The 27,334-nt window shown below is 63.3% G+C and overlaps 2 protein-coding genes across 7 annotated transcripts in view; one reads left to right on the top strand and one right to left on the bottom strand.

Annotated features, from left to right (window-relative positions):
- Sh3gl3 (SH3 domain containing GRB2 like 3, endophilin A3) overlaps positions 1–1,537 on the bottom strand; it is a 37,325-nt gene extending 35,788 nt beyond the window's left edge. For all 6 annotated transcript variants that reach the window (XR_011376596.1, XR_011376597.1, XR_011376598.1 and 3 more), the window contains exon 1: positions 1,391–1,537. Coding sequence is in view for 3 of the 6 variants with exons in the window: in XM_070043364.1 (XP_069899465.1) it covers positions 1,391–1,435 (45 nt within the window). In the remaining 3 variants the exon portion in view is untranslated. The remainder of the gene's footprint in view (positions 1–1,390) is intronic.
- A 14,641-nt stretch (positions 1,538–16,178) lies between these two features.
- Positions 16,179–17,315, top strand: LOC138841792 (cell surface glycoprotein 1-like). The gene has a single exon (XM_070042678.1). It carries the CDS (start codon positions 16,179–16,181, stop codon positions 17,313–17,315), a length of 1,137 nt encoding a protein of 378 aa, XP_069898779.1.
- Positions 17,316–27,334: the final 10,019 nt, after the last annotated feature.

The raw sequence follows: 27,334 nt of genomic DNA, 5'->3' as shown, positions 1-27,334 counted from the left end.
CTCCCTTCCCAGCCTCCCCTCCCCAGCCTCCCATCTCCCCCCCCCCGCCTCCCTCCCCAGCCTCCCCTCCCCGGCCTCCTATCTCCTCCCATCTTCCTCCCCAGCCTCCCATCTCCTCCCCGGCCTCCCTCCCCGGCCTCCCCTCCCCTCCTAGGCCTCCCCTCCCCTCCCCGGCCTCCCCTCCCCTCCCCGGCCTCCCCTCTCCTCCCCTCCCCTCCTAGGCCTCCCATCTCCCTCCCCGGCCTCCCCTCCCCTCCCCAGCCTCCCCTCTCCTCCTCTCCCCTCCCCGGCCTCCCATCTCCTCCCCTCTCCTCCCCGGCCTCCCATCTCCCTCCCCGGCCTCCCCTCCCCTCCCCCGCCTCCCCTCCCCTCCCGGGCCTCCCCTCTCCTCCTCTCCCCTCCCCGGCCTCCCCTCTCCTCCTCGGCCTCCCCTCCCCTCCCCGGCCTCCCCTCTCCTCCCCTCCCCTCCCCGGCCTCCCATCTCCCTCCCTGGCCTCCCCTCCCCTCCCGGGCCTCCCCTCCCCTCCCCGGCCTCCCCTCCCCTCCCCGGCCTCCCATCTCCCTCCCTGGCCTCCCCTCCCCTCCCGGGCCTCCCCTCCCCTCCCCGGCCTCCCCTCCCCTCCCGGGCCTCCCCTCCCCTCCCCGGCCTCCCATCTCCTCCCCTCCCCTCCCCGGCCTCCCATCTCCTCCCCTCTCCTCCCGGGCCTCCCTCCCCGGCCTCCCATCTCCTCCCCGGCCTCCCCTCCCCTCCCCTCCCCGGCCTCCCCTCTCCTCCCGGGCCTCCCCTCCCCGGCCTCCCATCTCCTCCCCTCTCCTCCCCGGCCTCCCATCTCCTCCCCGGCCTCCCCTCCCCGGCCTCCCCTCCCCTCCCCGGCCTCCCATCTCCTCCCCTCTCCTCCCCGGCCTCCCCTCTCCTCCCGGGCCTCCCCTCCCCGGCCTCCCATCTCCTCCCGGGCCTCCCCTCCCCGGCCTCCCCTCCTCCCCTCCCCTCCCCGGCCTCCCATCTCCTCCCCTCTCCTCCCCGGCCTCCCCTCTCCTCCCGGGCCTCCCTCCCCGGCCTCCCCTCTCCTCCCCTCCCCTCCCCGGCCTCCCATCTCCTCCCCTCTCCTCCCCGGCCTCCCCTCCCCGGCCTCCCCTCCTCCCCTCCCCTCCCCGGCCTCCCCTCCTCCCCTCCCCTCCCCGGCCTCCCATCTCCTCCCGGGCCTCCCCTCCCCGGCCTCCCCTCCTCCCCTCCCCTCCCCGGCCTCCCCTCCTCCCCTCCCCTCCCCGGCCTCCCCTCTCCTCCCCGGCCTCCCCTCCCCGGCCTCCCATCTCCTCCCCTCCCCTCCCCGGCCTCCCATCTCCTCCCGGGCCTCCCTCCCCGGCCTCCCCGCCGCGCGCCCCTCCCCACCTGGCTGGCTTTGTGGAACTGCTTCTTGAGCCCCGCCACCGACATCGCGGCGGCGCCGGCGGGAGGTGCGGGCTGGCCGGGCCCGCGGCGCGGCGCTGGGAGCGGGCGCCCGGCGTCCCCGCGCCTGGGCTCGGGCCCCGCCTCCCACGGCCGGCCCGGCCGCTGTCACACGCGCCCGCGCGCGCGCAGATGGCCACGGGGCGCCCGGGGCCGCTGCGCGCCCATTGGCCGAGCCAGGCGGTATGCAAATGAGCCGCGGCCCGCCGCTCCATTGTTGCGTGGAGACGGAGGCGGGGCCCGGGCCCGGGATTGGAGGGGGGCAGGGGGAGCGGAGGGGGGCAGGGGGAGCGGAGGGGGGCAGGGGGAGCGGAGGGGGGCAGGGGGAGCGGAGGGGGGCAGGGGGAGCGGAGGGGGGCAGGGGGAGCGGAGGGGGGCAGGGGGAGCGGAGGGGGGCAGGGGGAGCGGGTTCACCTGTCCTCCTAGCTGCTGGGGAGGCTGAGATCTGAGGACGCCGGTTCGAAGCCAGCCCAGGCAGGAAAGGCCTGAAGACTCTTATCTCCAGTGCCCGCTCAGCAGAAGTGGTAGAGCGCCAGCCTTGAGTGAAGAGCTGAGGGAGGGCGCCCAGGCCCAGAGTTCAAGGCCCACCACTGACACCTGACCAAAGAAAAAAGAAGATCAAAGAACACCTGAGGGGAGACCATTTCACCCCCAGCCCCCACCCCCCCCCCGTGTCACCTGTGTGAGCCACGGCCCCCTGGGGCGTCTGGGCCTGGTGGGTAGTGCATTAACTCAGTACCCTCTCTGCCTTGGGCTCTAAGCCCCAGGCCACCTGTTCCCGGTGCCCCTCCACACCTGGGGAGCCCCAGGCCACCTGTTCCCAGTGCCCCCCCACACCTGGGGAGCCCCAGGCCACCTGTTCCCGGTGCCCCTCCACACCTGGGGAGCCCCAGGCCACCTGTTCCCGGTGCCCCTCCACACCTGCGGAGCCCCAGGCCACCTGTTCCCAGTGCCCCCTCCACACCTGGGGAGCCCCAGGCCACCTGTTCCCAGTGCCCCCTCCACACCTGGGGAGCCCCAGGCCACCTGTTCCCGGTGCCCCTCCACACCTGGGGAGCCCCAGGCCACCTGTTCCCAGTGCCCCCCCACACCTGGGGAGCCCCAGGCCACCTGTTCCCAGTGCCCCCCCACACCTGGGGAGCCCCAGGCCACCTGTTCCCAGTGCCCCCCCACACCTGGGGAGGGTGTCCTTGTGGGACAGGTGCCAGGGCCTGGGGGAGACATGGCACTCACAAGAGCCGCAGCTGCCCCACCTGACCGTCAAAGAACCCCAGGGTCCCCTTCACCCCTATGAGCCCAGCACCTTCCTTCAACCCCGCCGGAGCAAGTGTCTCACCGGGCATCCCCTGGAGAGACGGGAGCCGTGCCCGCTGGCCCCGGACGCTTCCGTCTCTGCCCGTGTCCTGGCACCCCCGGGGCCTCTGCTCCCCCTGGGCTCCGCTGAGAAGCAGCTGCACCTCCACCTCTGCTTCCTCACCGGCTCCGAGGAGTGTCTGCAGGCAAGCGCGCCCCTGGGAGCGAGAGCAGAGCACCCTGAACTTAGAGGAGACGTCGTGGGGGGACAAGTGTGACCTGGGTGGACACCGTGGGCTTGTCTGGCCTGGGCAGCCCACACCAGCCACAGAGAGCCAGCGGGGGGGGGGGCAGGGGGGCTGGTGAGCACTGAGTCACAACGGCACAGCAAGATGACCCCAGCCCACCCAGCCTACCCAGCCGGGACCGAGACTCCCAGCCCACCCAGCCCACCCAGCCGGGACCGAGACTCCCAGCCCACCCAGCCCACCCAGCCCGGACCGAGACTCCCAGCCCACCCAGCCCACCCAGCCGGGACCGAGGCTCCCAGCCCACCCAGCCCACCCAGCCCACCCAGCCGGGACCGAGACTCCCAGCCCACCCAGCCCACCCAGCCGGGACCGAGGCTCCCAGCCCACCCAGCCCACCCAGCCGGGACCGAGGCTCCCAGCCCACCCAGCCCACCCAGCCGGGACCGAGGCTCCCAGCCCACCCAGCCCACCCAGCCCGGACCGAGACTCCCAGCCTACCCAGCCCACCCAGCCCAGACCGAGGCTCCCAGACCAGAGCCGTGCGAAGACAGAGAGAAGCGGGGTGCAGCAATAGGGTCCCCCTAGTCCCCGAGGGGTCTGGGGCCATGTGCACTGGACGGACCCCCGTGGAAGGGTAGGGGTTTCTATCATTTTATTTTTTTATTTTCTTGGTTAGTCGTGGGGCTTGAGCTCTGGGCCTGGGCACTGTCCCTCAGCTCTTCAGCTCCAGGCAAGCGCTCTACTACTTGAGCCACAGCGCCACTTCTGGTTTTCTGGTCGTTCATTGGAGATCAGAGCCTCATGGGGGGGGGGGAGGGAATAGAGCGCTTGCCTTGCATGCATGAAGCCCTGGGTTCAATTCCTGAGCACCACATAAGCAGAAAAAAAAGCCGGAAGTGGCGCTGTGGCTCAAGTGATAGAGCGCTAGCCTTGAGCTGAAGAGCTGAGGGACAGCGCCCAGGCCCAGAGTTCAGGCCCCACAACCAGACCCCCCCCCAAAAAAAAAGGCTCACGGACTTTCCTGCTCAGCTTCCAACTATGATCCTCCGATCTCAGCCCCCTGAGTAGGTAGGATTGCAGGCGTGAGCCCTCGGCACCTGTCCCCAAGAGTAGAGCACACGCCAAGCGGTCTGGCTGCGTGTGCAGTGTGTGCCTAGCCCTGAGGTCACAGAACACGCCTGAGGAATCCCGAAAGGGAAGGGAAGAGGAAGACTGTCCTTGGCCTCACCCCCCACCTGGGAGACACTGGAGAACAGCTCTGCATTTCCTGTTTTTCAGGAAACGGAGGGGGAAATGCATTGATCCATCTAGAAAATACCAGATTTTTTTTTCATTTTTAAAATGCAGAGAACAATGGGAGGCTGAGGCTCCGTCTCTGCAGAGGCCTTTCACGTCTCCGGATGAAACCGTTGCGAGCTCTGCAGCGCTCGCTCCGCCGCCGCGGCGCTGGGGCCGCCCCTGCCGCTGGTCACGCCAGCGCCATCTTGTTTCTGGGGAACAGAGGCCCCGTGGCCGCCCCGCGGGCCCTGGTGGACTCCCCCGCCCCCTAGTGGTGCCATCGAGGAGTGACGGGCAAATGTGAGCCGCTGCACGCAGCACGCGCTCAACCGCCAGTACCGGTACCGGGGATGACGCTGAATGCAAATAGAACAGAGGCTACAGAACTGCCCAGCCCCCCTGCAGGACTCTCGGGGGCCGTCCACGCCTCCGGTGTTAACCAGCTCAGGGGAAGAAATCACCAACACCGTGTGACATCAAAGGCATTTTCCGGAAAGGCCGTGGCCTGGACACGGAGGGCTGTGGCTGCCGCGGCCCAGCACCGCCACCTCCCTTCCCCCCCCTTCCCTCCCTTCCTCCCTCCTCCCCCCTCCCCCTTTCCCGGCACAGCACTTTACCTGACCCGGAAGCCGCGACGCAGCCTGCCGGTCGTCCTGGCTCACCTGCGCCAGGCCCGCGCGGCCATCGCTGAGCTCCGGGAGCAGCGGGAGCAGAGCAGCCGTCAGGTGCCCTTAGAACGCAGGGAAGGCCTCGACTCGGGACCTGGAAACAAGATGGGCCGGGGTCTACCTCCCGGAACCCCACAGATGCTTTCCTCTCAGACAGAAGCACTTGTGAAGACACGAAGCGTGTTTTCCCTGATCGTTTTTCTGTGGGCCAGAAGAACAAGCCCCCAGACCGACGTTCTTCTCAGGCCCCTTTGGGGAAGGGTCTGCGGCCACCGTGGGCCGCCGCAGTGCACTTCGCACCTGGAACTCTGGGCTCCCTCCCCCCGCCACCTCCCCCCCCCCCCCCCCCCCCGTCTGTCCTGTGACGATTCCTGGTTTGAAGTCAGTCCTCGGCCGTTAGGATTTGGCTGCAGGGAGCAGCGAGGGAGCTCCGGGTGGAGCCCAACGCCGTTCGCCAGCCCCGGATGCAGCCGTCTCTACCCACGCTGCGTGGAATCCCGGAAGCTGGCCGGGAAGCGGGTTCTGGTTCCAGGGCCTGGGGTTCGGTGTCTCCGGCAAGCTCCTGTCATCATGGCTGCCACGGGCTGCGGGCCAGACTCTGCCCCACAGCGGAAGGGACCTCCATCTGTGTAAAATGGAGCCAGCCGGCCCCGGGACACGTGGGGGGGACTTGCGGGGGGGGGCTGCTGCCGGCCCTGTGCGCTCTGCGTGAGGGCCCAGGTCGGGGCGGGGTGGTTGGAGGGGGGCAGGCCCAGCAGCTCTGTAAGGGGCCCGCGTGGCGCTGGTCTCCCGCCCCCGGGGAGAGGCTGGAATCGCATTGGGTTTCACCTGTGCAGACCTGGGAACTTGAAGGCCTGGTGCGGGGATGCGGCCCTTTTCATTAAGCTGTGGCCTCGGTCTCCTCACAAAGGCTCTGGGTTGGAAAACAATGGCTTTGTAAGTGTGTGCTAGGTCAGTCTGACCGTGCCCTTCCCCTGCCCATCCAGGCTGAGGGATGAGGAGGCCGAGGCAGCGCAGGGAGGGGGGAGCCCTGCCCTCCGCCCCCCTCACCTGAGCCGGGCTCAGGAAGGCGGTAACACGAAGCCCCACCGCCACCTGCAAACTCTGAGAAACTCTGACTACAGGCCTCCGGTCTGGGTGTGTTCAACAGGCACAGGCCAACTTCAAAGCTCGTTTGGTTTTAGGTGAAACTGATGTTAGCTGTCCGCAACCAGGACTCGAGTTACCAGTGGCGGGGGACTGGAAGGGCCCCCGGTGAGGTCCTGTGAACTTCGTGCCGCTTCTCAGTCGATGCAGGAACTGGACGCCCTGATCTCCTTGAACCATGCCCCCTGCCCTTTTTGCTTCATTTCTGCCCAGAGCTGGCCTCAGACTGCTATCTCCCTACCTCCACCTTCCATTTTAGCTAGACTGACAAAAGCACAGGCCACCAGAGCTGCTTTATTGCTTGGAATGAGGTCTCAGGAACTTTTTAACTGGGCTGGGCCTTGAACTACAATCTTCTGATCTCTGCTTCTCAAATACCTGCTATCACAGCGTGTACCATGAGCTGTGCCGGTCACACTGGTATGCTTTTCTAGATGCAAAAAGAAGGGACCCACCGTTCCTAACTTGAAAGCATTTTAACTACGCATAGCAGAGGTTTTTTAAGGGGGAATTAAGTCAGAGTGTCTCAGTCAAAGACGATGAGCAAATGCTCCAGACTCTCTCCTTCGTGGGTCTTCACTTTGTACGAAAGCAAAACAAATCACCAGTCGCCTAATCCTGGCCACGCCCCCCAAGCAACGGATTCAAGGGGCTAAACCCATCAAAGATGGCCGTCCCCTCCCCATCAGGTGACCTCCCCTGAGTTGCAGAGAAGATGAAGCCCACGGTGGTGATGGCTCCCTCCCACCCCGCATCCCCAGAATGGAACCAGGGACTGCATTGCCCCTGACCGGCCCTCCTGCTTCCGGAGGAAAAGGAGCCTCGGCCTCCCTGGGCGCTGACACACAGACACCCCCCCCAGCGCCAGCCTCCCCCCCCCCCACCCCAGCGCGGTTCCCAGGAGCTGGGACTCCGGGAAGACCTTCACCTGGGGGGGGGTCGCTGGGTCTCGGGGGAAGAACTTCACCTGCGGGGGTGGGGTCGCTGGGGCTCCCCGGGAAGAACTTCACCTCGGGGAGCGGGGGGGGGGGGGGTCGCTGGGGTCTCCAGACCCGCATCCGCCGTGCCAACAGCCCCGTTTTCCACCAGAGCCAGCAGTTTAGGTGTTCCTTTTACGAAGAACTGAACGGACTGGTGTAGCTAATTTTTTCCGACCACCTAGGACCTTCTTAGCTTTAAACTGAGAGCTCCGCTGTGCACCGCGTGTCCAGCCCAGGCCATCCGGAATGGTCCATCGGGGAGGGGTCACGTGCGGCCAGTCTGGGTCCCAGTATTCTGGAAGGACCTAGAGAAGCCTGGTTCCCTTCAGGGCAAGGTGGTGATTCTGGTGGCCCTGCCCTGAAGAGTAAGGTGTGAGCATTCAGCGGGGCCCGGCCCCCATGGCCCCCCCAGCCCCCATGGCCCCCCCAGCCCCCATGGCCCCCCCAGCCCCCATGGCCCCCCCAGCCCCCTGGCTCCCCCCCGGCCCCCACAGCCCCCCCCGGCCCCCAGGCCCCCCCCAGTCCCCCTGGCCCCCACGCCCCCCCAGTCCCCCCGGCCCCCCCAGCTCCCCCACGGCCCCCACGCCCCCCGTCCTCTTTCACATATCTCAGGGCCCGGCCCCCACGGCCCCCCGTCTCCCCCAGCCCCCACAGCCCCCCGGCTCCCCCCCGGCCCCCACGCCACCCCCCCCCGTCCTCTCTCAAGTATCTCAGGGCCCGCCCCCCCCCCCTCTCTCTCACAAATGTCCCCGGGGAACTTTTTTTTTTTTTTTTTTTTGTCGGTCATGGGACTTGAACTCTGGGCCTGGGCGCTGTCCCTCAGCTCTTCAGCTCAAGGCGAGCGCTCTACCACTTGAGCTACAGCGCCACTTCCGGTTTTCTGGTGGTTTATTGGAGATAGGTCTCTCCTGCCCGGGCTGGCTTTGAACCTCGATCCTCAGATCTCAGCCTCCTGAGTAGCTAGGATTACAGGCGTGAGCCACCAGCACCCGGCGGTAGTCCCGGGGAACTTTTGATGTCTTTCTGCTTCCTCTACTTTTTTTTTTTTTTTTTTTTTGGGTCCGGTCATGGGGCCTGAACTCTGGGCCTGGGCGCTGTCCCTCAGCTCTTCAGCTCAAGGCTAGCACTCTACCACTTGAGCCACAGTGCCACTTCCGGCTTTTTTCTTTTTGCTTATGTGGTGCTGAGGAATGGAACCCAGGGCCTCATGCATGCAAGGCAAGCGCTCTACCACTGAGCCACTTTCCCAGCCCCTTCCTCTACTTTTGATCCGATCACATAATCGCTTGTCCAACTTGATCTTCGGGCTGCCAGTGAAATCTAACAAGTTCCTAGAGTCTATGCCACGGCATCAGATTTACCTCTGACGCACCTTATTTCCAGAGTCCTTTTTAAAATGTGTGCAGAACACGGCCCGAAGCAAGTCACAGCCAAGTTAGCGAGGGAGGAGGCCAGGACCGATGGCTGGAAGGGACCCATGCTGCTCAGCTCCCCTGCCCTTCTTTTTTGAGGATAGAAGGGAAAGAATTGAAGGTCGCAGAGCACGGGTGGGTATATCCAGCATTAATTGCATAAACTAGAACAAAACAGAACTTTCTTGCGATTTTTTTCCCTTCTGGACTCTTCAAGACAAAGATCGTTGAAAAGGGCTTGCATAGAACTCATGTCTTAGGGGAAAGCAGGCCCTGCTCAGGCAACACGACACAGGTGCCACCCAGCAGCCCGAGGAGTGGGCTAGGTTTTAACAACTCACCTGGCGACCACAGGACCGTCCAGCCGGCAGGGGGCGCCCTTCCCCTCTCCACAGAAGCCTGGCCGGCCCAAGGCCTGGAGCTGCTATTTCAGAGAGACCAGGGGGCGGAAGGAAGGGGAGCCAGGGCAAGAAAGAGCCCCACGGGGAGCGGCTGGCTTCGGTGTGTCTCAGGGCAGGGACACCGCTGTCCACACAGGGCTTCCCCCCTTCTCCCCACACAGACCAGGGCCATCAGGAGCTGACCGAGCAGGCGTTCACCAAAACAAGGCCCACACAGACTGACCTCCGCGTCCTCCCCACGCCACGGGACACCAGTGGAGAGAGGGGCGGGCGGGCGGGCCGGGGGTGCCCAGCAGACTCGGGAAATGAAAGCAGCTGATGGGACGTGTGGACGTTCGCAGGCTGGCGAAGAGGAACCGGACGGCCTGCAGGGACAGGCAGCCGAGCCCCTGGAGGTCTGGGGGTCTCGGGAGGGGAGGCGTGGGGGTTACGTAGAGCAGGACTGAAAGCGAGACCCGCGGTTTAAGACGGGGTGAGGGGCAGGGGTCTCGGGGATCTGGCTCAGCTCTCCCGGCAGCGCTGAGTCCCCCTCCCTCTCTGCAGAAGACAGAAGCTGATCCTCAGAGAGGCCAAGGGGAGCAGGCCAGCCCCCCACGCCCCACGCAGCCTCTGCACTCACAGGGCCATCCTGGATGCCTGGTGTGTTTGTGACAGAGGGGTGTAAGCGTTCTTGTAGAATGTTTTGGGGTGCCTCTGTGATAATCCACTACCATAATGCTACGTACAAGTGAGGAAATTAAAATGTAAAATCACACCACACATCCCAGCTGCGGGCTGTATATTATTCACCTCACAGACACGCTTGTGACCGAAGCTTGCTCAGGAGAATGCAGTCAACAGAGCAGGACGGGGGTTCGATCCCAGGAAGCGAAGAGACGATTTCTAAAACTCCACAGTCATAAAGCCTAGAATAAGCACACGGCGTAGAAACACCAAAGTTCAAAGAAGAAAGAGAAGAGAAACCCGGTGAAATGCACATCTCATGAGCAGTGGAGATGGGGAGCAGAAATCGAGGTCTAGAGGAGCCGGGAGGGAAGACGCACGCTTTCCCGTGAGCCCCAGGCCCGCATCTGGCTTGTGAACATGTACACATGGGCTTGGTGAGGTGCATGATGTTTTGAAAGGACTTTGCGGGTCCTTCTTAGGAATGAAGCGTGTGCACGCGCTCCAGGAGAGGGAAGTGGACACGTGTTTCCTCCTGATCGCCCGCAGCTGGGCACGCGTCTTCACGGTACAAGAGACGCACTCCTCGGACCACAGCGTGGGACCAGCCTGGCGGCCTGCGGGGAGGAGAGATTGGTCTACCAGCTCCTGCCTTCTTCCCTCCCCAGGAAAGCGGCCTGAAACTGCAAGGCTGGTGTCTCGCTGTGCCCCTTGAGTTCCCGGCCATGGAGCCCACGGGCCCCTGCCGCGGCAGCGCCACACAGTGGAAGGGGAGAAGCCGCCAGAGGGAAGGGAGCACTCGCGGGTGGCTGTCGCTGGGTGGTCGAGGCTAGCCTCAAACTCACAATCGTCCCGTCTCAGCCTCTCTGGGGCTAAGATTACGGGTGTGCACCTGTGTCCTGCCCTGCTGCACACTGAACCTGAGCCCGGCAAGCACTCTACCATGCGGCTGCTCCGCGCCGGCCCCCGGGGGAGGAGGGCGGCAAGGCGGCGGTCCCCAGGCCCAGGCCGGTCACTCCCTCCAGGGCCCCGTCTCTGGAACACCAGGTCCTATCACATCGTGATGTTCTGATCGCCTTTCATCAGCCCGTTGCTTCTTTCCAATGTGGAATCTCGTCTGAGGCGGGGACAGCTGTGGTCGGGCATCAGTATTTCTCCCTGAGTGGTGCCTACTTCAGAGCTCAGCGCGTCTCGGCAGCGTTGCTCACATCGAACGCCCGGCAGAGGGTGGGAGGCAGCTTTCCAGCGGCGGCCCTTCCCCAGCCCACTGGGGAGACTGTGTCGCTCAGATCACGAGTGATAGGCGTCTGTCCTTAAAAGTCCAAGTCCACAACGCCCAAGTGGAAGATAAGAAGGGGAAAACCCCAAAGGTTCCTGTGGCTGGCACAGATGCTCTGGCGTGCGGCAGGAAGGGGAGGCCCGGGCAGAACTAAGAATCCACTCTCTAATCTCTGCCCGCAGGCGCTGGGGGACTGAGCTGTTCCCCGGCCCCCAGCTCGGTCTCTGGAAGTCCTGGGGAACAGCGCCTCAGAATGTGGGTGGCTAGCTGGCAGGGCCTTTGTGGATGCGTCTTGCATTACAGCAGGGTCGCAAGGCTGCTGGGAGGGGTTCCAGAGAGGATGCTGCAAGAAGAAATTTGGATAAAAGCCTCAGAGGGAGAAGAGACACGGGGTGGGCACTGTCCACAGAGAGAAGGCCGCGTGGACACGGGGTGGGCAGTGTCCACAGAGAGAAGGCCGCGTGGACACGGGGTGGGCAGTGTCCACAGAGAGAAGGCCGCGTGGACACGGGGTGGGCAGTGTCCACAGAGAGAAGGCCACGTGGACACGGGGTGGCCACTGTCCACAGAGAGAAGGCCGCATGGACACGGGGTGGGCAGTGTCCACAGAGAGAAGGCCGTGTGGACACGGGGTGGGCAGTGTCCACAGAGAGAAGGCCGCGTGGACACAGGGTGGGCAGTGTCCACAGAGAGAAGGCCGCATGGACACGGGGTGGGCACTGTCCACAGAGAGAAGGCCGCGTGGACACGGGATGGGCACTGTCCACAGAGAGAAGGCCGCGTGGACACGGATGGGCACTGTCCACAGAGAGAAGGCCGCATGGACACGGGGTGGGCACTGTCCAGAGAGAAGGCCACGTGGACACGGGGTGGGCAGTGTCCACAGAGAGAAGGCCGCATGGACACGGGGTGGGCACTGTCCACAGAGAGAAGGCCGCGTGGACACACGGGGTGGGCACTGTCCACAGAGAGAAGGCCGCGTGGACACAGGGTGGGCAGTGTGTCCACAGAGAGAAGGCCGCGTGGACACGGGGTGGGCAGTGTCCACAGAGAGAAGGCTGTGTGGACACGGGGTGGGCGGTGTCCACAGAGAGAAGGCCACGTGGATACGGGGTGGCCACTGTCCACAGAGAGAAGGCCGCGTGGACACGGGGTGGGCAGTGTCCACAGAGAGAAGGCCACATGGACACGGGGTGGGTGGTGTCCACAGAGAGAGGCCGCGTGGACACAGGGTGGGCAGTGTCCACAGAGAGAAGGCCGCGTGGATACGGGGTGGGCACTGTCCACAGAGAGAAGGCCGCGTGGACACGGGGTGGGCAGTGTCCACAGAGAGAAGGCCACGTGGACACAGGGTGGGCACTGTCCACAGAGAGAAGGCCGCGTGGACACGGGGTGGGCACTGTCCACAGCCAGGCGGGGCCTCTGGGGAAGGCTGTCTGGTCCCTGCGGACCTCCGACCTCCACTCTGCAGTCCTTGGGCAGACACTGACCGGTGACCACGCGCCAGAGGCGGACCTGTCCGGGTCAGAGTCACGGAGAGTGGCCACCCGCCTTCTCTCCTTGTGGCTCTTCCAGTTGCTGGCTTCCCTGTCCCAGAAGCCTGGCCGCTGGCCATGCTGTGTCCCCAGGAAGGGCTCTGGCCGGTCCAGCTGGAGCCACGTCTCCGTCCCTGGACCGGGCTTTGAGCCCAGAGGGAGACAGAGCGGTTTGTGCAGAGCCAAAAGCCACTCGGGGTCAACTAGAGACGCGGCTGGAGCCGGTCGCGCTGCGTCCAGCCAGCCAGGGCTCCCGCTCCATGGCCGCTGCCCCAACCTGCCCAGACCCTCACCCCGGGGAGGGTTACCCACAGGGGTCGGTGAACGCCGGGGAAATCCAGGGAGACCCGGCGTCTCCACAGCTCCACCGTATCTCAAACCCCGGCATGGCGGGCACCGCGTTCTACACACTTCACACACTTGTTCCTGGAAGTCGGTTCTCATGGAACTAGTTGTTGCTAGGTTATGGGTTTCTTGATTGATTTCCTCTTTTTTTTTTTTTTGGTAAGGGAATGTGTGTGTGTGTGTGTGAGAGAGAGAGAGAGAGAGAGAGAGAGAGACAGAGACAGAGACAGAGACAGACAGACAGAGACAGACAGAGACAGAGACAGAGAGAGTCCTAGAGACTGGGAAAGCCCAGGTTCTGAGAGAGAGAGATGCGGCACTGGGTGGCCTGGCCACGTTTCTGGCCTGTCTCTGGGGTGCCGGGAGAGCAGGGCTCTGCCCATCCCTGCTGGGATTGCTGTCGGCTGCGCCAGGCCCGCAGCGGGGCTTTGTCAGGCCCTCGCCTCCTGCAGGCTCGCTCAGCCTCTGCCCTCCAGCGCTGTCCATCAGCTCCCGAGCCTCCCAAGGCAGAGACTGGAGGCTGGACGGAGGGTGGGTAGACGGCCGGCTGGGAGGACGGGGTGCTGCCCACACACACCCAGGCCAAGGCACATGCTGTCTCGCGGGGCCCCCTCTTTGGGCCGCGTCTGCAAACCACTTCTACAGACAGACACCGACAAAGGCTGGCCTTAGCTCCCCGCCCAGAGACTCGAGGTGAGGCGGCCAGTGCCCAGGCCGGGACCTCCCTTTGGGTGGCCTTCAGTAACCGTGCGGTCTTCTCTCTGCTTTGCTTTCCCATCCCAAACCTGGCCGCACACCGCGCCTCACTGAACCGTGCCTCACTGAACCAGCGGATGAGGACGCTCAGCCCAGCTGTGTGGATAAAAAGGAAAACGGCTTCAGGTTGGAAATGGAGGGCACCTGTCCACTCCCTGGGCAGAGGCAGGGCCCGCGGCCCCTCCACGGCCCAGGGTCGCGGTCCCCTCATTGCGATCCCAGTGCCAGGAAAGTGCTTCAGGGCGTCAGGCAGGGGGGGGGAGGGGCGGGGGGGAGGAGGGGCAGGGGGGGAGGAGGGGCGGGGGGGGGGGCGGGAGATCTGACACTCTGCCAGCAGCGGCCACATCAAGGCCCAGCTGCGCTAATGCACTTAAGAGCCCCAGCCAGGCCCCGGCCCAGCACTAATGGCCCGGACGTCACCAGGGATTTCCCGAGTCTCCTCTCCAGCCGCATGGCCGGGTGTTCCATCTGTAACCTGACAGACTGTTCCTGGCCTCCATTTATTGGGGGGAGGGGGGAGTTGCCAGGAAGGTAAAGGAGGCGTCCGTGGGGCGTCCCCGGCAGACGGGGACCCGGCCTCAGGACCGTGGAGCTGGGCGTGGGTGAAGGTCAGGGCCAGCGCTCTTCCGTGGACTAGCCGTGGGGTCCCGCCCCCCCTTCCCGAGTCGAATTATTCCTTCATAAAAAATAAAACAACAAATACATACAATGGCCTGGCCTGAAGGTTTGTTGTGGAGAAAAGGCAGTGGGTGGGTCTTGGCCTGATAAGGTAGAGCCACTTCTCGACTGTGTCACGCTCTCTCGATTGGCTTTTTCCGTCTCATGGTGCTGGGATTTGAACTCAGGGCCTCATGCTTGCCAGGCAGGTGCTCTACTACTTGAGCCACACCCACAGATAGGTCTTTTCAGTTGTTCTTCAGGTAGGGTCTCCCATCTTTGCCCAAGAATGGCCTCAGCCTGAGATCCTCCCGCCCCAGCCTCTTGCTTAGCAGGTACTACACCAAGCCTGTTTGTTCAGATGGGGTCTTACCAACTTCCTGCATGACTGGCCCTGGATCCTCTGTCCTCCTGACCTCTGTCTCCCAAGTAGCTGGGGTTATAGGCGTGAGCTACCATGGCTGGTTCTAGATTAGGTTAGCTGATATTCTCTGCTACAGGCAAATAGCCACAAAAGCGACGATCCCTGGGAACCGCAGGTCTCTTTTACCTATCAGATCCAGGCCTTGCCCTGCCTGGAGCCAAGGCCGCGTGTGGAAGGATGGCTGCGTGCGCCGGAGCTGCTCGGGGTGGCCGGCCTTCCGCTCCGCTCTCTCCACCAGCCACTCAGCCAGAGCGTGTGCAGCTTGAGCCGCCTCCGGGCATCGGTAATGCCAGCTTTGGATTCTCCCTGCATTGTCTACCAGAGTCGGGGAGGCCAGCTCCACCGGGCATCAGCCGCCCCCCCCCCCCCACACGGCCAGGACGCCTCCTACTCCAAAGAGCTCTGGGCTTTGGTTCCCTCCTCTCGCGTTTCTAAGTCTCCCACGAGGCTCCCCCTGCCGGGGCTGCCGGTGGCATTTGGGGGTGGGCAGTCCCTGGTCTCGTGGGGAGAGGCCAGCTCTGGCTCAGGGCAGGAGGCTTGCCGTGGCGCTGCCCCTGAGGGCCAGCGTGCCGATCCAGGTCTCCAGGCAGGCGGCCGTCCGGTCAGGCCCAGTGCCGGCCGACATGCGCACACACCTCGGTCCTTCCTGAGTGGCTGCGTGGAACTTCGCTGTATGTGCCATGTAGTTTAATATTTTCCAGTTCCATATTTAGACTGCTTCTAATTTTTCTTTTGCTATTTCAAACAATTTGCTCCAATTCAAACTATTTGCTCCAATAAATAACCTTGTGCCCATTAAAGAAAAGGAAGAGAAGATGGAATCTGAGGAGAGATTTCAAGGCTCATAGGAAGGCCACGCTCCGTAGCAGATCTCCCCTGGAAGCCTCCCCAGAGCCCCAGGATGGGAAATCGGGGTCCCCCAGTCCCCGGAGCACGGGGCCTCCCAGGGATTCTACCCATGTCTTCTGCATCTGCAAATGCGGCGGCCTCATCGATCCTCCCCTGGAGCTCCCAGTACGCGTCGGACTTCCAGCGCCACTAATGGTCTGGGCGATTTAAGAGCTTCCTGCCACAGGCATTTCCCACCCCTGACCGGGTCTCCCCTCCCCCAGCCGCGCACATTGAGACCTGCGCTCAGCTCTGCCCAGTGTGAGGCTGGAGGTTCTGACCCGAGAATTCTTCCTCCTGCTGCTACCCAGCAGTCAGGCGCTCCAAGAGATTCTGGGTTGAACGCAGCAGAACAGGGAAACTACGCTCCGCGGCCTACTCTCTCCATTCTGAATGGAATTTAAAAAAAAAAGAGCAGTCATGTCAGGCACCAATGGCCCCCATTGTCAGCAGCTGCTCAGGAGACCGAGATCTGAGGGTCACGGTGTGAAGCCGGCCCAGGCAGGAAAGTCCAGTGCGTGAGACTCTTAGATACAATTAACCACAAAAGGCCAGACTGGAGCTGTGGCTCCAATAGTAGAGCGCTAGCCATGAGCACAAAAGCTCAGGGACAGCGCCCAGGCCCAGAGTTCCTGCCCCAGGACTGGAAAAAAAAAATTAATAATGACAGTGATGCTGCATTTCAGGCAGGAGTTATGGTCTACAATATTTGGAAACCAGCAGCACACTTCAGTCTATGATTTTATAATCCAAAAATGACTGCGTGCGGCACAAGTTGGTCCAGTCCACTCTGCTTAGAGGGGATTGTGCCTAGCAACCAGCCTGTGCCTAGCAACCAGCCTGTGCCCGGTAACCAGCCTGTGCCTGGTAACCAGCCTGTGCCTAGTAACCAGCCTGTGCCTAGCAACCAGCCTGTGCCCGGTAACCAGCCTGTGCCTAGCAACCAGCCTGTGCCTAGCAACCAGCCTGTGCCTAGTAACCAGCCTGTGCCCGGTAACCAGCCTGTGCCCAGTAACCAGCCTGTGCCCGGTAACCAGCCTGTGCCTGGCAACCAGCCTGTGCCTGGTAACCAGCCTGTGCCTAGCAACCAGCCTGTGCCTGGTAACCAGCCTGTGCCTAGCAACCAGTCTGTGCCTAGTAACCAACCTGTGCCTAACAACCAGCCTGTGCCCGGCAACCAGCCTGTGCCCGGCAACCAGCCTGTGCCCAGCAACCAGCCTGTGCCTAGCAACCAGCCTGTGCCCGGCAACCAGCCTGTGCCTAGTAACCAGCCTGTGCCCGGCAACCAGCCTGTGCCTGGTAACCAGCCTGTGCCTGGCAACCAGCCTGTGCCTAGCAACCAGCCTGTGCCTAGCAACCAGCCTGTGCCTAGTAACCAGCCTGTGCCTAACAACCAGCCTGTGCCCGGCAACCAGCCTGTGCCCGGCAACCAGCCTGTGCCCGGCAACCAGCCTGTGCCTAGTAACCAGCCTGTGCCCGGCAACCAGCCTGTGCCTAGTAACCAGCCTGTGCCTAGCAACCAGCCTGTGCCTAGCAACCAGCCTGTGCCTAGTAACCAGCCTGTGCCTAGTAACCAGCCTGTGCCTAACAACCAGCCTGTGCCTAGTAACCAGCCTGTGCCTAGTAACCAGCCTGTGCCCGGCAACCAGCCTGTGCCTAGCAACCATCTTGCCCAGACGCTTCTCATCTGTTTGGCGCCCCGAGGCGTCCCCTCCGCGCTGGCCTTAGCTCCCAGCATTCTGCCCTCTGCAAACCTCTTCAGCTCCTACATCATTTACTGCCACTCTTCCAGATCAATCTCCGCACCAGAAACGGAGCACGCAGGTCACAACACAACTCCATCTCCACCACACCTGCTCCTGGCTGCCTGGTGGAGATGGGGGCACATGTGATGGACCCACGTCGGCACAGTGGACGGCTCCGCGCACCCTGAACAATGAGGTTGCCAAGCGGAGTCGAAGCCCTGGGCAGGAAGGGCGGAGCTGAGGTTTTCTCACTGTCCCCAGAAAGAGACCACAACGGGGGAAGGAGGGAAAGTTCTACAAGAGGTGTTTGGCTGACGTCTTCCTCTGCAGACCTGACACTGACAGGCCCGTGTCCAGTGCCAGGAAAGGGAGCTCAGGGAGGAGCCAGCGTTGGTGGGATGGGGTCACCTGGGGTCACTGGCAGACAGGCCTGGTGGGCAGCCCCGGGGGCCGGGCAGGTCAGGCGGACAGGCCTGGTGGGCAGCTCCGGGGGCCGGGCAGGTCCAGTGGACAGGCCTGGTGGGCAGCTCCGGGGGCCGGGCAGGTCCAGTGGACAGGCCTGGTGTGCAGCCCCAGGGGCTGGGCAGGTCCGCTGTGGCAGGCCTGGTGGGCAGCCCCGGGGGCCGGGCAGGTCCAGTGGACAGGCCTGGTGGGCAGCCCCAGGGGCTGGGCAGGTCCGCTGTGGCAGGCCTGGTGTGCAGCCCCGCGGGCCGGGCAGGTCCAGTGGACAGGCCTGGTGGGCAGCCCCGCGGGCCGGGCAGGTCCAGTGGACAGGCCTGGTGGGCAGCTCTGGGGTGGACAGGCCTGGTGTGCAGCCCCGGGGGCCGGGCAGGTCCGCTGTGGCAGGCCTGGTGGGCAGCCCCGGGGGCCGGGCAGGTCCAGTGGACAGGCCTGGTGGGCAGCTCTGGGGGCCGGGCAGGTCCGGCGTGGCAGCCCCATCGCTGCCTCTCTCGCCCCGCACACAGCGTCCTGTGTGTGGCACAGCGTCTCCAGTATGTGGAGTATCTGGATAGTGGGCCCAGCTTCTGGCTCTGCATCTGTCCCCTCCCAGCCCCTGTGGAAGGTTCCGGTCGCTGCAATCCTTCCTAAACACCTCCCCCGGCACAGCACACAGGCCTGCCGCGCGCTTTGGACGGAGCCCTGGCCTGTGACTCGTGCCGCGGCCGGGCAACGTGGCTTTTAAAATCAGTCTGTACAGACAACTTGCACATGCCGATACTCACAAGACCGCTTCCCATCCACGCGCACACACGCGTGCGTGGAGAGGGACCGGTTGAAGTGTATTTAAGTGTAAGGCGGCATCTCCTTAGCTGCCTAAGTCATCAAGACCCTGTAGTAAAAGAACGTCTGCACACTGAACTGCGCGCTCCTGCGTGGGTTTAGGAGACGCTGTCTCCGGGGTTGGGCTTTCTTGCAGCTGCTGCTGCCCTGGAAGCTGTGGCTGCAATGTCTCTGCCCTGTTGGAGTGTGGGGAGATCTTACACAATGAGATCCCAGGGGTGGTGTTAGAGACTCGGCCGAGGGTGTGTTCCAAATCCCCTCATTCCATCTGACCTGCAGGAACACATCTGCCGTGCTCACCCCGCCCGACTGCTGACAGGGGCACAGATTAGAGAGCAGGCCTGGCGAGGGTGTCACGTACGGTCTATCAAAGGAGATCGGCCCCCTCAGAGAGTCAGGTGACAAGCAGGGCGCTCAGGATGGCACCGCGAAGCAGACTTGTGAGGAGTCAGCGCGGGGAATGAGGTCAGAGTTGGGGAAAGTGTTCATTAGCGGCGGCGTTGGTGATAATCACCCCGAGTCCGGGGCCTGGGGTGTGCACCCATCTGTCACCCAAGCACAGAATTCCCGCCCTGGCCAGGAGATCTACAACATTTGGCAGTGATTTTCACGGCAAGGAACGTGGCTTACCTTTAATCAAATCATGATGAAAAGCTTTTGTTTCTGGGTAGCAAGGCTGCCTAGGAACACGGTTTGCTTTGTGTTGGAATCAAAGCATATGATGTTTTCTGCACACACAGACACACGTATACACACACGTGACTTTTAAACACGGTAACGGTCCCTCCCCGTACCTTCTGTAGCTTGTGGACTGTCAGGCCTAGCCCAGGAGGCGGGAACAGAAACGCTTCCGGCATGGACCCGTTTCCTGGGTGGCCAGGCCCTCACTACACACAAAGCATGAAGCCTACCTGTGAGGGGTGCAGCGCCTCTGGCCCTCTGCCCACCCCAACCACTGGCTCAGACCACCAGGGAACAGGGTGGCCGAGAACCGTCGGCCTGTAGGTCCCAAGCCTGGGGAGCCCGGGAGGGAGCCGGGGACGTGGTTCATCCTCTGCTCGGTGCGCTGCGGGATCCGCTGCGGGATCCGCTGCCCACGCCTCGCCCCCCTCATCTGCAGGGCTAAGCCCTGTGAGCTCTGCGGAGTGGCTTTTCTATCTCTTCCACTTGAACCCAGCTTAGGCAAGGGGCATTCCTTTGCTGGAAGAGGACCGGCAGAAGGACCCCAGAGGGCATTTCACACCTCCAAAGGCAAAGCCTGCAGGCATGAGGAACGCCCTCCTCAAAGGCACACTCCTCCCGCTTAGCTTAGCCCGGCTGGAGCGCCTGGGGAGCAGACAGACAGGAAAAGGGACTCCACCGTTACCCACAGCCCCGTTTGCCCAGCGTCTGGCACTGTCCCAGCAATCCTGCCGGCCCTTTGCAGGCAGCGGCCGCCCTGCTGGGCCTCCCAGGGACAAACCGCCGCCAGGGGCTGGGAGGGCAGGTCCTCGGATTCCTCCCCGCCACAGACTCAAAAACCCCAAGCCCTGGGATCTGAGATCGCTATGTCTAAAATAAATAAAGATAAGCCAGGCACGGCTGCCCACGATCTTTTATCTTTTCTGGCTGAGAAGCCGATCTGGGCCCTGAACCTGAATCTGAACCCCAGGGAGCTTGCTCCCACTCAGGACAGGGCTCCTCCGCGTCCTCCACGGCGCGAGGGGCTGTGGACCCCGCAAGAGAGCAGCCCAAGGTCGGGTGGGAACCGGGCAGGGGCCGCAGGGAGGGGCCAGGAGCCCCAGGACACCGGTGCGCCCTGGCCACACTTGCTTTGCCCTTCACACAGTGTTCAGGGCCTGGTGAACAGGCTCCTCTTTGGCCTGGGGGACCCCGGGGGGCGCTCTGCACCTCTGGACCTCTGCCGGGCAGCCCTCCCCGCTAAGCTCCAGGAGCAAGGCAGCCCCTGCTGGAGAACCCCTGGCCATGCCCGGATCTCAGCTCCTCCCGCCCCTCAGCCCCAGTGCTCCAGCCACCTTCGCCGTCCTCGCCCACAGGACTGCGGTCCTCCTTAGTACATAGATCTAGAACTCGGCTTTGTGTCCCCTGGCATCCCCAGAGAAGTTTCTGGCACATAAAAGAGCTCAACTATTTGTGGGACAAGCTGTTGCTGTTGTTGTTTTTACCAACTCAGAGAACAAAGATTTAAACTAGTCTATTATTGGCTGGTGCAGTGGCTCACACCTGTAATCCCAACTACTCAGGAGGCAGAGATCAAGAGGATCACAGCACAAGACCAGCCCAGGTGAAAATTTAGTAAGTCCCCATCCTAATCAGTACACCAGATGGGGTGGGGAATGCCTGTAGTCCCAGTTATGAAGGGAGCGTAGGGTATTGGTATAGGCAGGAGAGTTGAAGTTTGAGGCCAGCCCCAAACACAAGACCCTGAAAACCAAAAGAAAACAAAAATCATGGCCGGCGGTATGAGAGAACATCTACCTAGCACGGACAGGCCCTGAGTTCAAATCCAAATACTAGGTGGGGCAAAGCTGTCCTTAGATTCAGTGAGGCAGAAAAGAATGCAGCGGCGGAGAGGCCCGGAACCCGAGGTCTGGAGGCTCTCCGGGAGCCGCAGCGCAGCCTTCGGCCAGGTTACGCAAGTCAGCCTGTTCCTTTTATGGTTGTTGTTACCGGAGGGTAGATTTAGTGTTCGCTTCAGAGGTTAAGACGGTGCCTGGCACGGAGTAGACCCGGAGGGAAGGCGGCAGCGGGGCGGCTCTCCCAGGAGGGCGGGGAGCAGGTGGGGAACGCGGAGAGAGTTCCGACAGAAGCTCTGCTTTTCCTTCGGGGAGACACGAGGTCGTCTGCAGGTGACTGGAGGAGGATGGACACGCTGCTGTGGAAGTGGGGCCCAAAGGCCACAGAACAGACGCGCCCCAAGAGCAGAAGGAATTCCCCCGCACCCCGGCCCAGGCGGGGGCAGGCAGAGGGAGAGCGGGCTGTGCCCAGGGCTGGTGTTCTTCAGGGAGGTAACCTCAGAGCTTAAAGCAGGGCTAAGACAGGATATTGGCAAGAAAACAGGGCCTGGTACATGTTAAGAACTTAGCATACGATAAAGGTGACATCTCAAATAAAAAAATAAAAGATGATTCAATAAATGGTGGTACTGTTGGGTAATTCTATGGGGGAGAGATAAAATTAGACTCTTGCCTTGTATAACACATTGACACAAGTTACAGATACCTCGGGGTCAAAGGTAAAGGAAGGAAGAAGAGCAAAGGCACGCGTGGCAGCCCGCGTGCTCAGCACCACCGCCCCTTCAGGAGACAAACATTCAGAAGACACAAATGTGTAGTTCACCACGAGGAAAATCACGGGGAACGTGGGGGCAAACTAGAGGATGCTGTTTGTATATTCTTCATAAGGAGAAAACTTTCTTGATACCATGTCAAGGTTGACAATTTTGACCCCAGAAAAATCTAAAACTTGTAAAGGGGTTGAGGTTGTGGGGGGGACATGTTTAGCCAGATGCTGGTGTGGTCCGTACGGGTCATCCTAGCGACCGGGGAGGCTGAGATTGGAGGATCATGATTTAAAGCCAGCCGGGGCAGGAAAGTCCTTGAGGCTCTTCTCTCCAAACAATCAGCAGAAAGCCCAATGTAGAGGCATGGCTCAAGTGGAAGAGCACCAGCCTTGAGCAGAAAAAGCCAAGTTAGAGGACAAAGCCTTAAGTTTACCCACACACACAGCCACACACACAGCGTCACACCATCTGACCAGCAACTGCCTTCCTGGTAAGCTATGGTAAGAAGCTCCCTATGTATGTGCACATAGATGTGTTTACCAACTGCTTGTGGACTTGCTGTACATCTAACTCTTCTAAGCAACTTTAATGCACAATCGTATGATTGGTTAAATGAGTTTTGGCAGGCCTACAGAAAAGAATACCCAAAGACCATTAAAAAATAATGTCAAAGAACATTTACTGACATATGAAAAGACGCATGGTATCTTTTCACAGACAACATAGATTACAAAGCAGTGCGCGCAGCATGTGCGGTAAAGCGTGCTTGCGGCGGGAGCAGGCTCCTTTCCCTCCCCTTCTGTGGTTTCTCCATGCGCTTCCAGCTTTCTCCGTGGATGAGCCCTGATCTGTCATCAGCAAGCTCGCCACCAATGGCCTTTCTCCATCGCTCTTGTTTGGAGGCACAGCAAACACTGGAGGAACACCGTGTTTAACATGAACTGTACCCCGCTGTGTGGGGATGGGAGAGAAGAACGAGGAGAAAGCGAGGGCAGGGGAGACACGGTCCAAGAAGGCAGGCGCTCTTCACCTGACATGGAACAGAACCCCTGCGCACATCACCTTTATAATACCAAAAATAAAAGTAACAACCTGAAGAACATCGTGTCGTGTTCTGAAGCAGTCCGCTAGGCCTGTGGCACACAGAGGGGCAGGTGCCGGCCACGGCTCCTGGCTTGGGACACGTTCCCAGCATTCCCCAAGTGGGAGAGGGGCGGCGGGTGCCCGAGGCCTGTGAGGCCCCTGGAGGGGGCCTCCCCACGGTGCCTGTGACCCTGTGACCCAGCAGGTGCATGGTCCAGAGCTGACCTCTGGAGCCCCGATCAGCAAGTCCTACTCCAGTCTTCACTGGCGGGTCTGCCTGACACCAGGAAATGCCTCCCATCCCCGCCTTCACACATGGCCTCCCACCCGCCAAGACGCTGCCTGCAGCCTCCCCCGACAGGCCTCACACCGGGGTCCCACGTCGGACCCCAGCAGCGCTGCCGCTCCTGAGCATCTGGCCCTCCCTCCCGTTCCCAGCGCCATCTCCCTCCACAGAGCAGACATGGAAACAGGGCTGGGGCCGGCCGGGCCCTTCCGCCCGCTCAGACCCACCGGGGTGGCGTCCGCTCTCCTCCACGGCCTGGCCGGCGAGAGGCGGGTTCTGTGGTGAACACACACGTTCCTCGGCCAGACTTCTGCGGACCCTCCTCGCGGCACCCAGCTGTCCTTCCCGAGCCCCTGTGGGCCACAGATCCATTTCCCGGGGAGATGCCAGTGAGTGCAACAAGCATGGGGAAAGTGGGTTACAGACAGGCCTGAGGAAGGAGAGCGGCGCTGGGGGGCGGCCTGCCCGTGGCTGGGGGGGGGGGGGACGGCCTGCCGGGCCCAGGGGCCAAGGCTGGGGAGCGGCCTGCCGGGCCCAGGGCCCGCGGCCGGTGAACGCGGCTTCCCTCCCCGCGGGGGGTGGTGGCACACTGCGGTGTCAGGCCCAGCGCAGGGCCTGGCGCTGACCGGCAATGCCCGCTGCAGGTATGTGGAGAGCCTGGGAAGCCGGGACTGAGGAGAGGTGGGGATGTCTCCAGGTGGTGCTGGAGGGGCAGGAAATTCCCATGGCAGGATGACCTCATGCTGACAGTGCTGGGTGGGCCCGCCGGCCCGCCCCGCGTCCCCTGGCCCTGTCTCAGGACGGGGCTGCCCGCCAGCTCCTCAGCAGCAGCGAGGCCCGGCAGGGATGCGGGCGGTGCACGTAAGCCTGTGAGCTGCACGCTTCTCACAGACTCCCTGCTAGTCCAAGCAGCCAGCCAGGCTGCACATCCGCCTCTCCACCTGGGTGTTGGGTGGGGGTGTGATGGGAAAGCATTCCTTAATTGTCTTATCTTGGTGAAGCACTAGGGCCCTGAGGCCAGCCCTGATGATCAATGGCGTTCAGTTGGAGCGGCTGAATCCCCAACCGCTCCTCAGCGCTTCGGCCCGGCGCCCCCCCCCCCCGAGCGTGGGGACAGGCATCTCCGTGGTCCCACCCGGGCCGCTGCCAACCGCATCGCGGGAGCCAGCGCCCTGACCCGTGGAGCCTCACAAGCTGGGCAGGAAGGAGAAGGTGCCGGCAAGCTTGCTCAGCAGGTGGAGGCGGCGGCTTCCCTCCAGAGTGCACTCAGGACAGCCACTGTGCTGCAGACAGGGCGCGCCCTGACCAAGACAGATGAGGATGAATAAAGAGCTGCGGGCCGACTGCTGGGAGACGCTTTGAAGAGGGGGAAAGGGAGCCAGGTCCCCAGAGCATCTGGTAGTTTTCCACCATGCTCCACTGATGTCCACGGGTCCAGTGCCCCAGATCCGACGTCCCGTGCCGGGCCTCACCCATGCAGGAGAACACAACAGCCATCAGCCTGAACTGTGCAAGCCCAAGCATGTTTTGGAAGTTTCCCATCTCATCTCTGCAGATGTCCTACCTGATGCGGACCTTGCGGGGCACAGAGGGGATGCAGCTGGGTGCCCACATCCTCCAAGTGTCTAATGAGAGCTTCAGAAAAAAAAAATACACGTAGGACACAGACAGGGACACAGCACAGGAATTCAGAGGGGTCCAGATCCACAGGACGCACGGGAGCTCCTGAACCCAAGCCCCGGCCACAGCACCTTCACGCACACACACGGCCCCCGGGGTTCCCCGGGACCACCAGCCGAGGAAGGCCCGTGGGGGGCTTCATAAATTTCACGGTCTCACCACTCCACTTAAGAACTCCAGGACGCAGGGAGGGAATTCTTCCGGAATTTGTTCTCAATGGGGCACAGGTGTGCCCAGCTCACGGCCCTTCCCCCCCATATCCATGACAACGTGGAGGAGTCCTTGTGACCCCAGCAACCCCCTACAGGCTCTGAACAATGTCAGCTCCCAGGCTGCAGGGGGGGTGAGGCGGGGGGGGGGGACGGGGGGGCAGGGAGCAGGGAGCAGGGGGGGGCGAGGCGGGGGGACGGGGGGGCAGGAAGCAGGGGGGGGTGAGGCGGGGGGACGGGGGGGCAGGGAGCAGGGGGGGTGAGACGGGGGCAGGGGGGCAGGGAGCGGGGGGGTGAGGCGGGGGGGACCGGGGGCAGGAAGCAGGGGGGGTGAGGCGGGGGGGATGGGGGGCAGGGGGCAGGGAGCAGGGGGGGTGAGGCGGGGGGGCGGGGGGGCAGGGAGCAGGGGGGGTGAGGCGGGGGGACGGGGGGGCAGGGAGCGGGGGGTGAGGCGGGGGGACGGGGGGGCAGGGAGCGGGGGGTGAGGCGGGGGGACGGGGGGGCAGGGAGCGGGGGGTGAGGCGAGGGGCGGGGGGGCAGGGAGCAGGGGGGGTGAGACGGGGGGGGCGGGGGGGCAGGGAGCAGGGGGGGTGAGGCGAGGGGCGGGGGGGCAGGGAGCAGGGGGGGTGAGGCGGGGGGCGGGGGGGCAGGGAGCAGGGGGGGTGAGGCGGGGGGGCGGGGGGGCAGGGAGCAGGGGGGGTGAGGCGGGGGGCGGGGGGGCAGGGAGCAGGGGGGGTGAGGCGGGGGGGCGGGGGGGCAGGGAGCGGGGGGTGAGGCGGGGGGGATGGGGGGCAGGGAGCGGGGGGTGAGGCGAGGGGCGGGGGGGCAGGGAGCAGGGGGGGTGAGGCGGGGGGGATGGGGGGCAGGGGACAGGGAGCAGGGGGGGTGAGGCGGGGGGGCGGGGGGGCAGGGAGCAGGGGGGGTGAGGCGGGGGGACGGGGGGGCAGGGAGCGGGGGGTGAGGCGGGGGGACGGGGGGCAGGGAGCGGGGGGTGAGGCGGGGGGACGGGGGGGCAGGGAGCGGGGGGTGAGGCGAGGGGCGGGGGGGCAGGGAGCAGGGGGGGTGAGACGGGGGGGCGGGGGGGCAGGGAGCAGGGGGGGTGAGGCGAGGGGCGGGGGGGCAGGGAGCAGGGGGGGTGAGGCGGGGGGGCGGGGGGGCAGGGAGCAGGGGGGGTGAGGCGGGGGGGCGGGGGGGCAGGGAGCAGGGGGGGTGAGGCGGGGGGGCGGGGGGGCAGGGAGCAGGGGGGGTGAGGCGAGGGGCGGGGGGGCAGGGAGCAGGGGGGGTGAGGCGGGGGGGCGGGGGGGCAGGGAGCAGGGGGGGTGAGGCGGGGGGGCGGGGGGGCAGGGAGCAGGGGGGGTGAGGCGGGGGGCGGGGGGGCAGGGAGCAGGGGGGGTGAGGCGGGGGGGACGGGGGGCAGGGGGCAGGGAGCAGGGGGGGTGAGACGGGGGGGACGGGGGGGCAGGGAGCAGCAGTGTGCCTACTAGCAGACAGGGGTTCTAGGACGAAGGAGACGGGGAGACAGGCACCCCACACCCAGGAGGAGATCATAAGCACACTTCTGATCTTCTCTACCTTAAGCCTTCATGGGATTTTTAGTTTTTGTCAATTGTGGGGCCTGAACTCTGGGCCTGGGCGCTGTCTCTCAGCTCTTCAGTCAAGGCCAGCGCTCTACCACTTGAGCCACAGCGCCACTCCCGGGGTTCTGGTGGTTCACTGGAGATAAGAGTCTCACGGACTTTCCTGCCCAGGCTGGCTTTGAACCGCGATCCTCAGATCTCAGCCTCCTGAGTAGCTAGGATGACAGGTGTGAGCCACCGGCACCCAGCTTCACGTTTTTTTTTTGTTTTGTTTTTTGGTTTTCTTTTTGTTGGTCGTGGGGCTTGAACTCTGGGCCTGGGCGCTGCAGCTCAAGATGAGCGCTCTACCGCTTGAGCCACAGTGCCACTTCCAGTTTTCTAGTGGCTTATTGGAGGTAAGAGTCTCACGGATGTTCCTGCCCGTGCTGGCTTTGAACCGTGATCCTCAGATCTCAGCCTCCTGAGTAGCTAGGATGACAGGTGTGAGCCACCAGTGCCCATCCCTTTGGGGATTTTGCCACAGCTGCTCCCGTTCTAGAATTCACCTGGCCAGTGGAGCCCGGAGTCCACTGTGGCAGCCAGAAGCTTCTTACTCTGCAGTTTAGGTTTTTCTTTTTACTTCTGTCCTCAGTTCAAGCTCCAGCTCTTTGGCCTCGGGTCTGGTGCTTTCAAATGTGTCTGGGAGTGAATGTATCTGTCATCTGTTCAATTACATATAGCATTGTGTGTGAGTGTGTACATCAAATCTCTCATTGGTTAAATAGTGG

Source organism: Dipodomys merriami, unplaced genomic scaffold (assembly GCF_024711535.1).
Source record: "Dipodomys merriami isolate MVZ:Mamm:240054 unplaced genomic scaffold, mDipMer1.0.p SCAF_33, whole genome shotgun sequence".
NCBI lineage: Eukaryota > Metazoa > Chordata > Mammalia > Rodentia > Heteromyidae > Dipodomys > Dipodomys merriami.
Note: the sequence above shows the minus strand (reverse complement) of the source record. Positions and strands in the feature narration are given on the sequence as shown.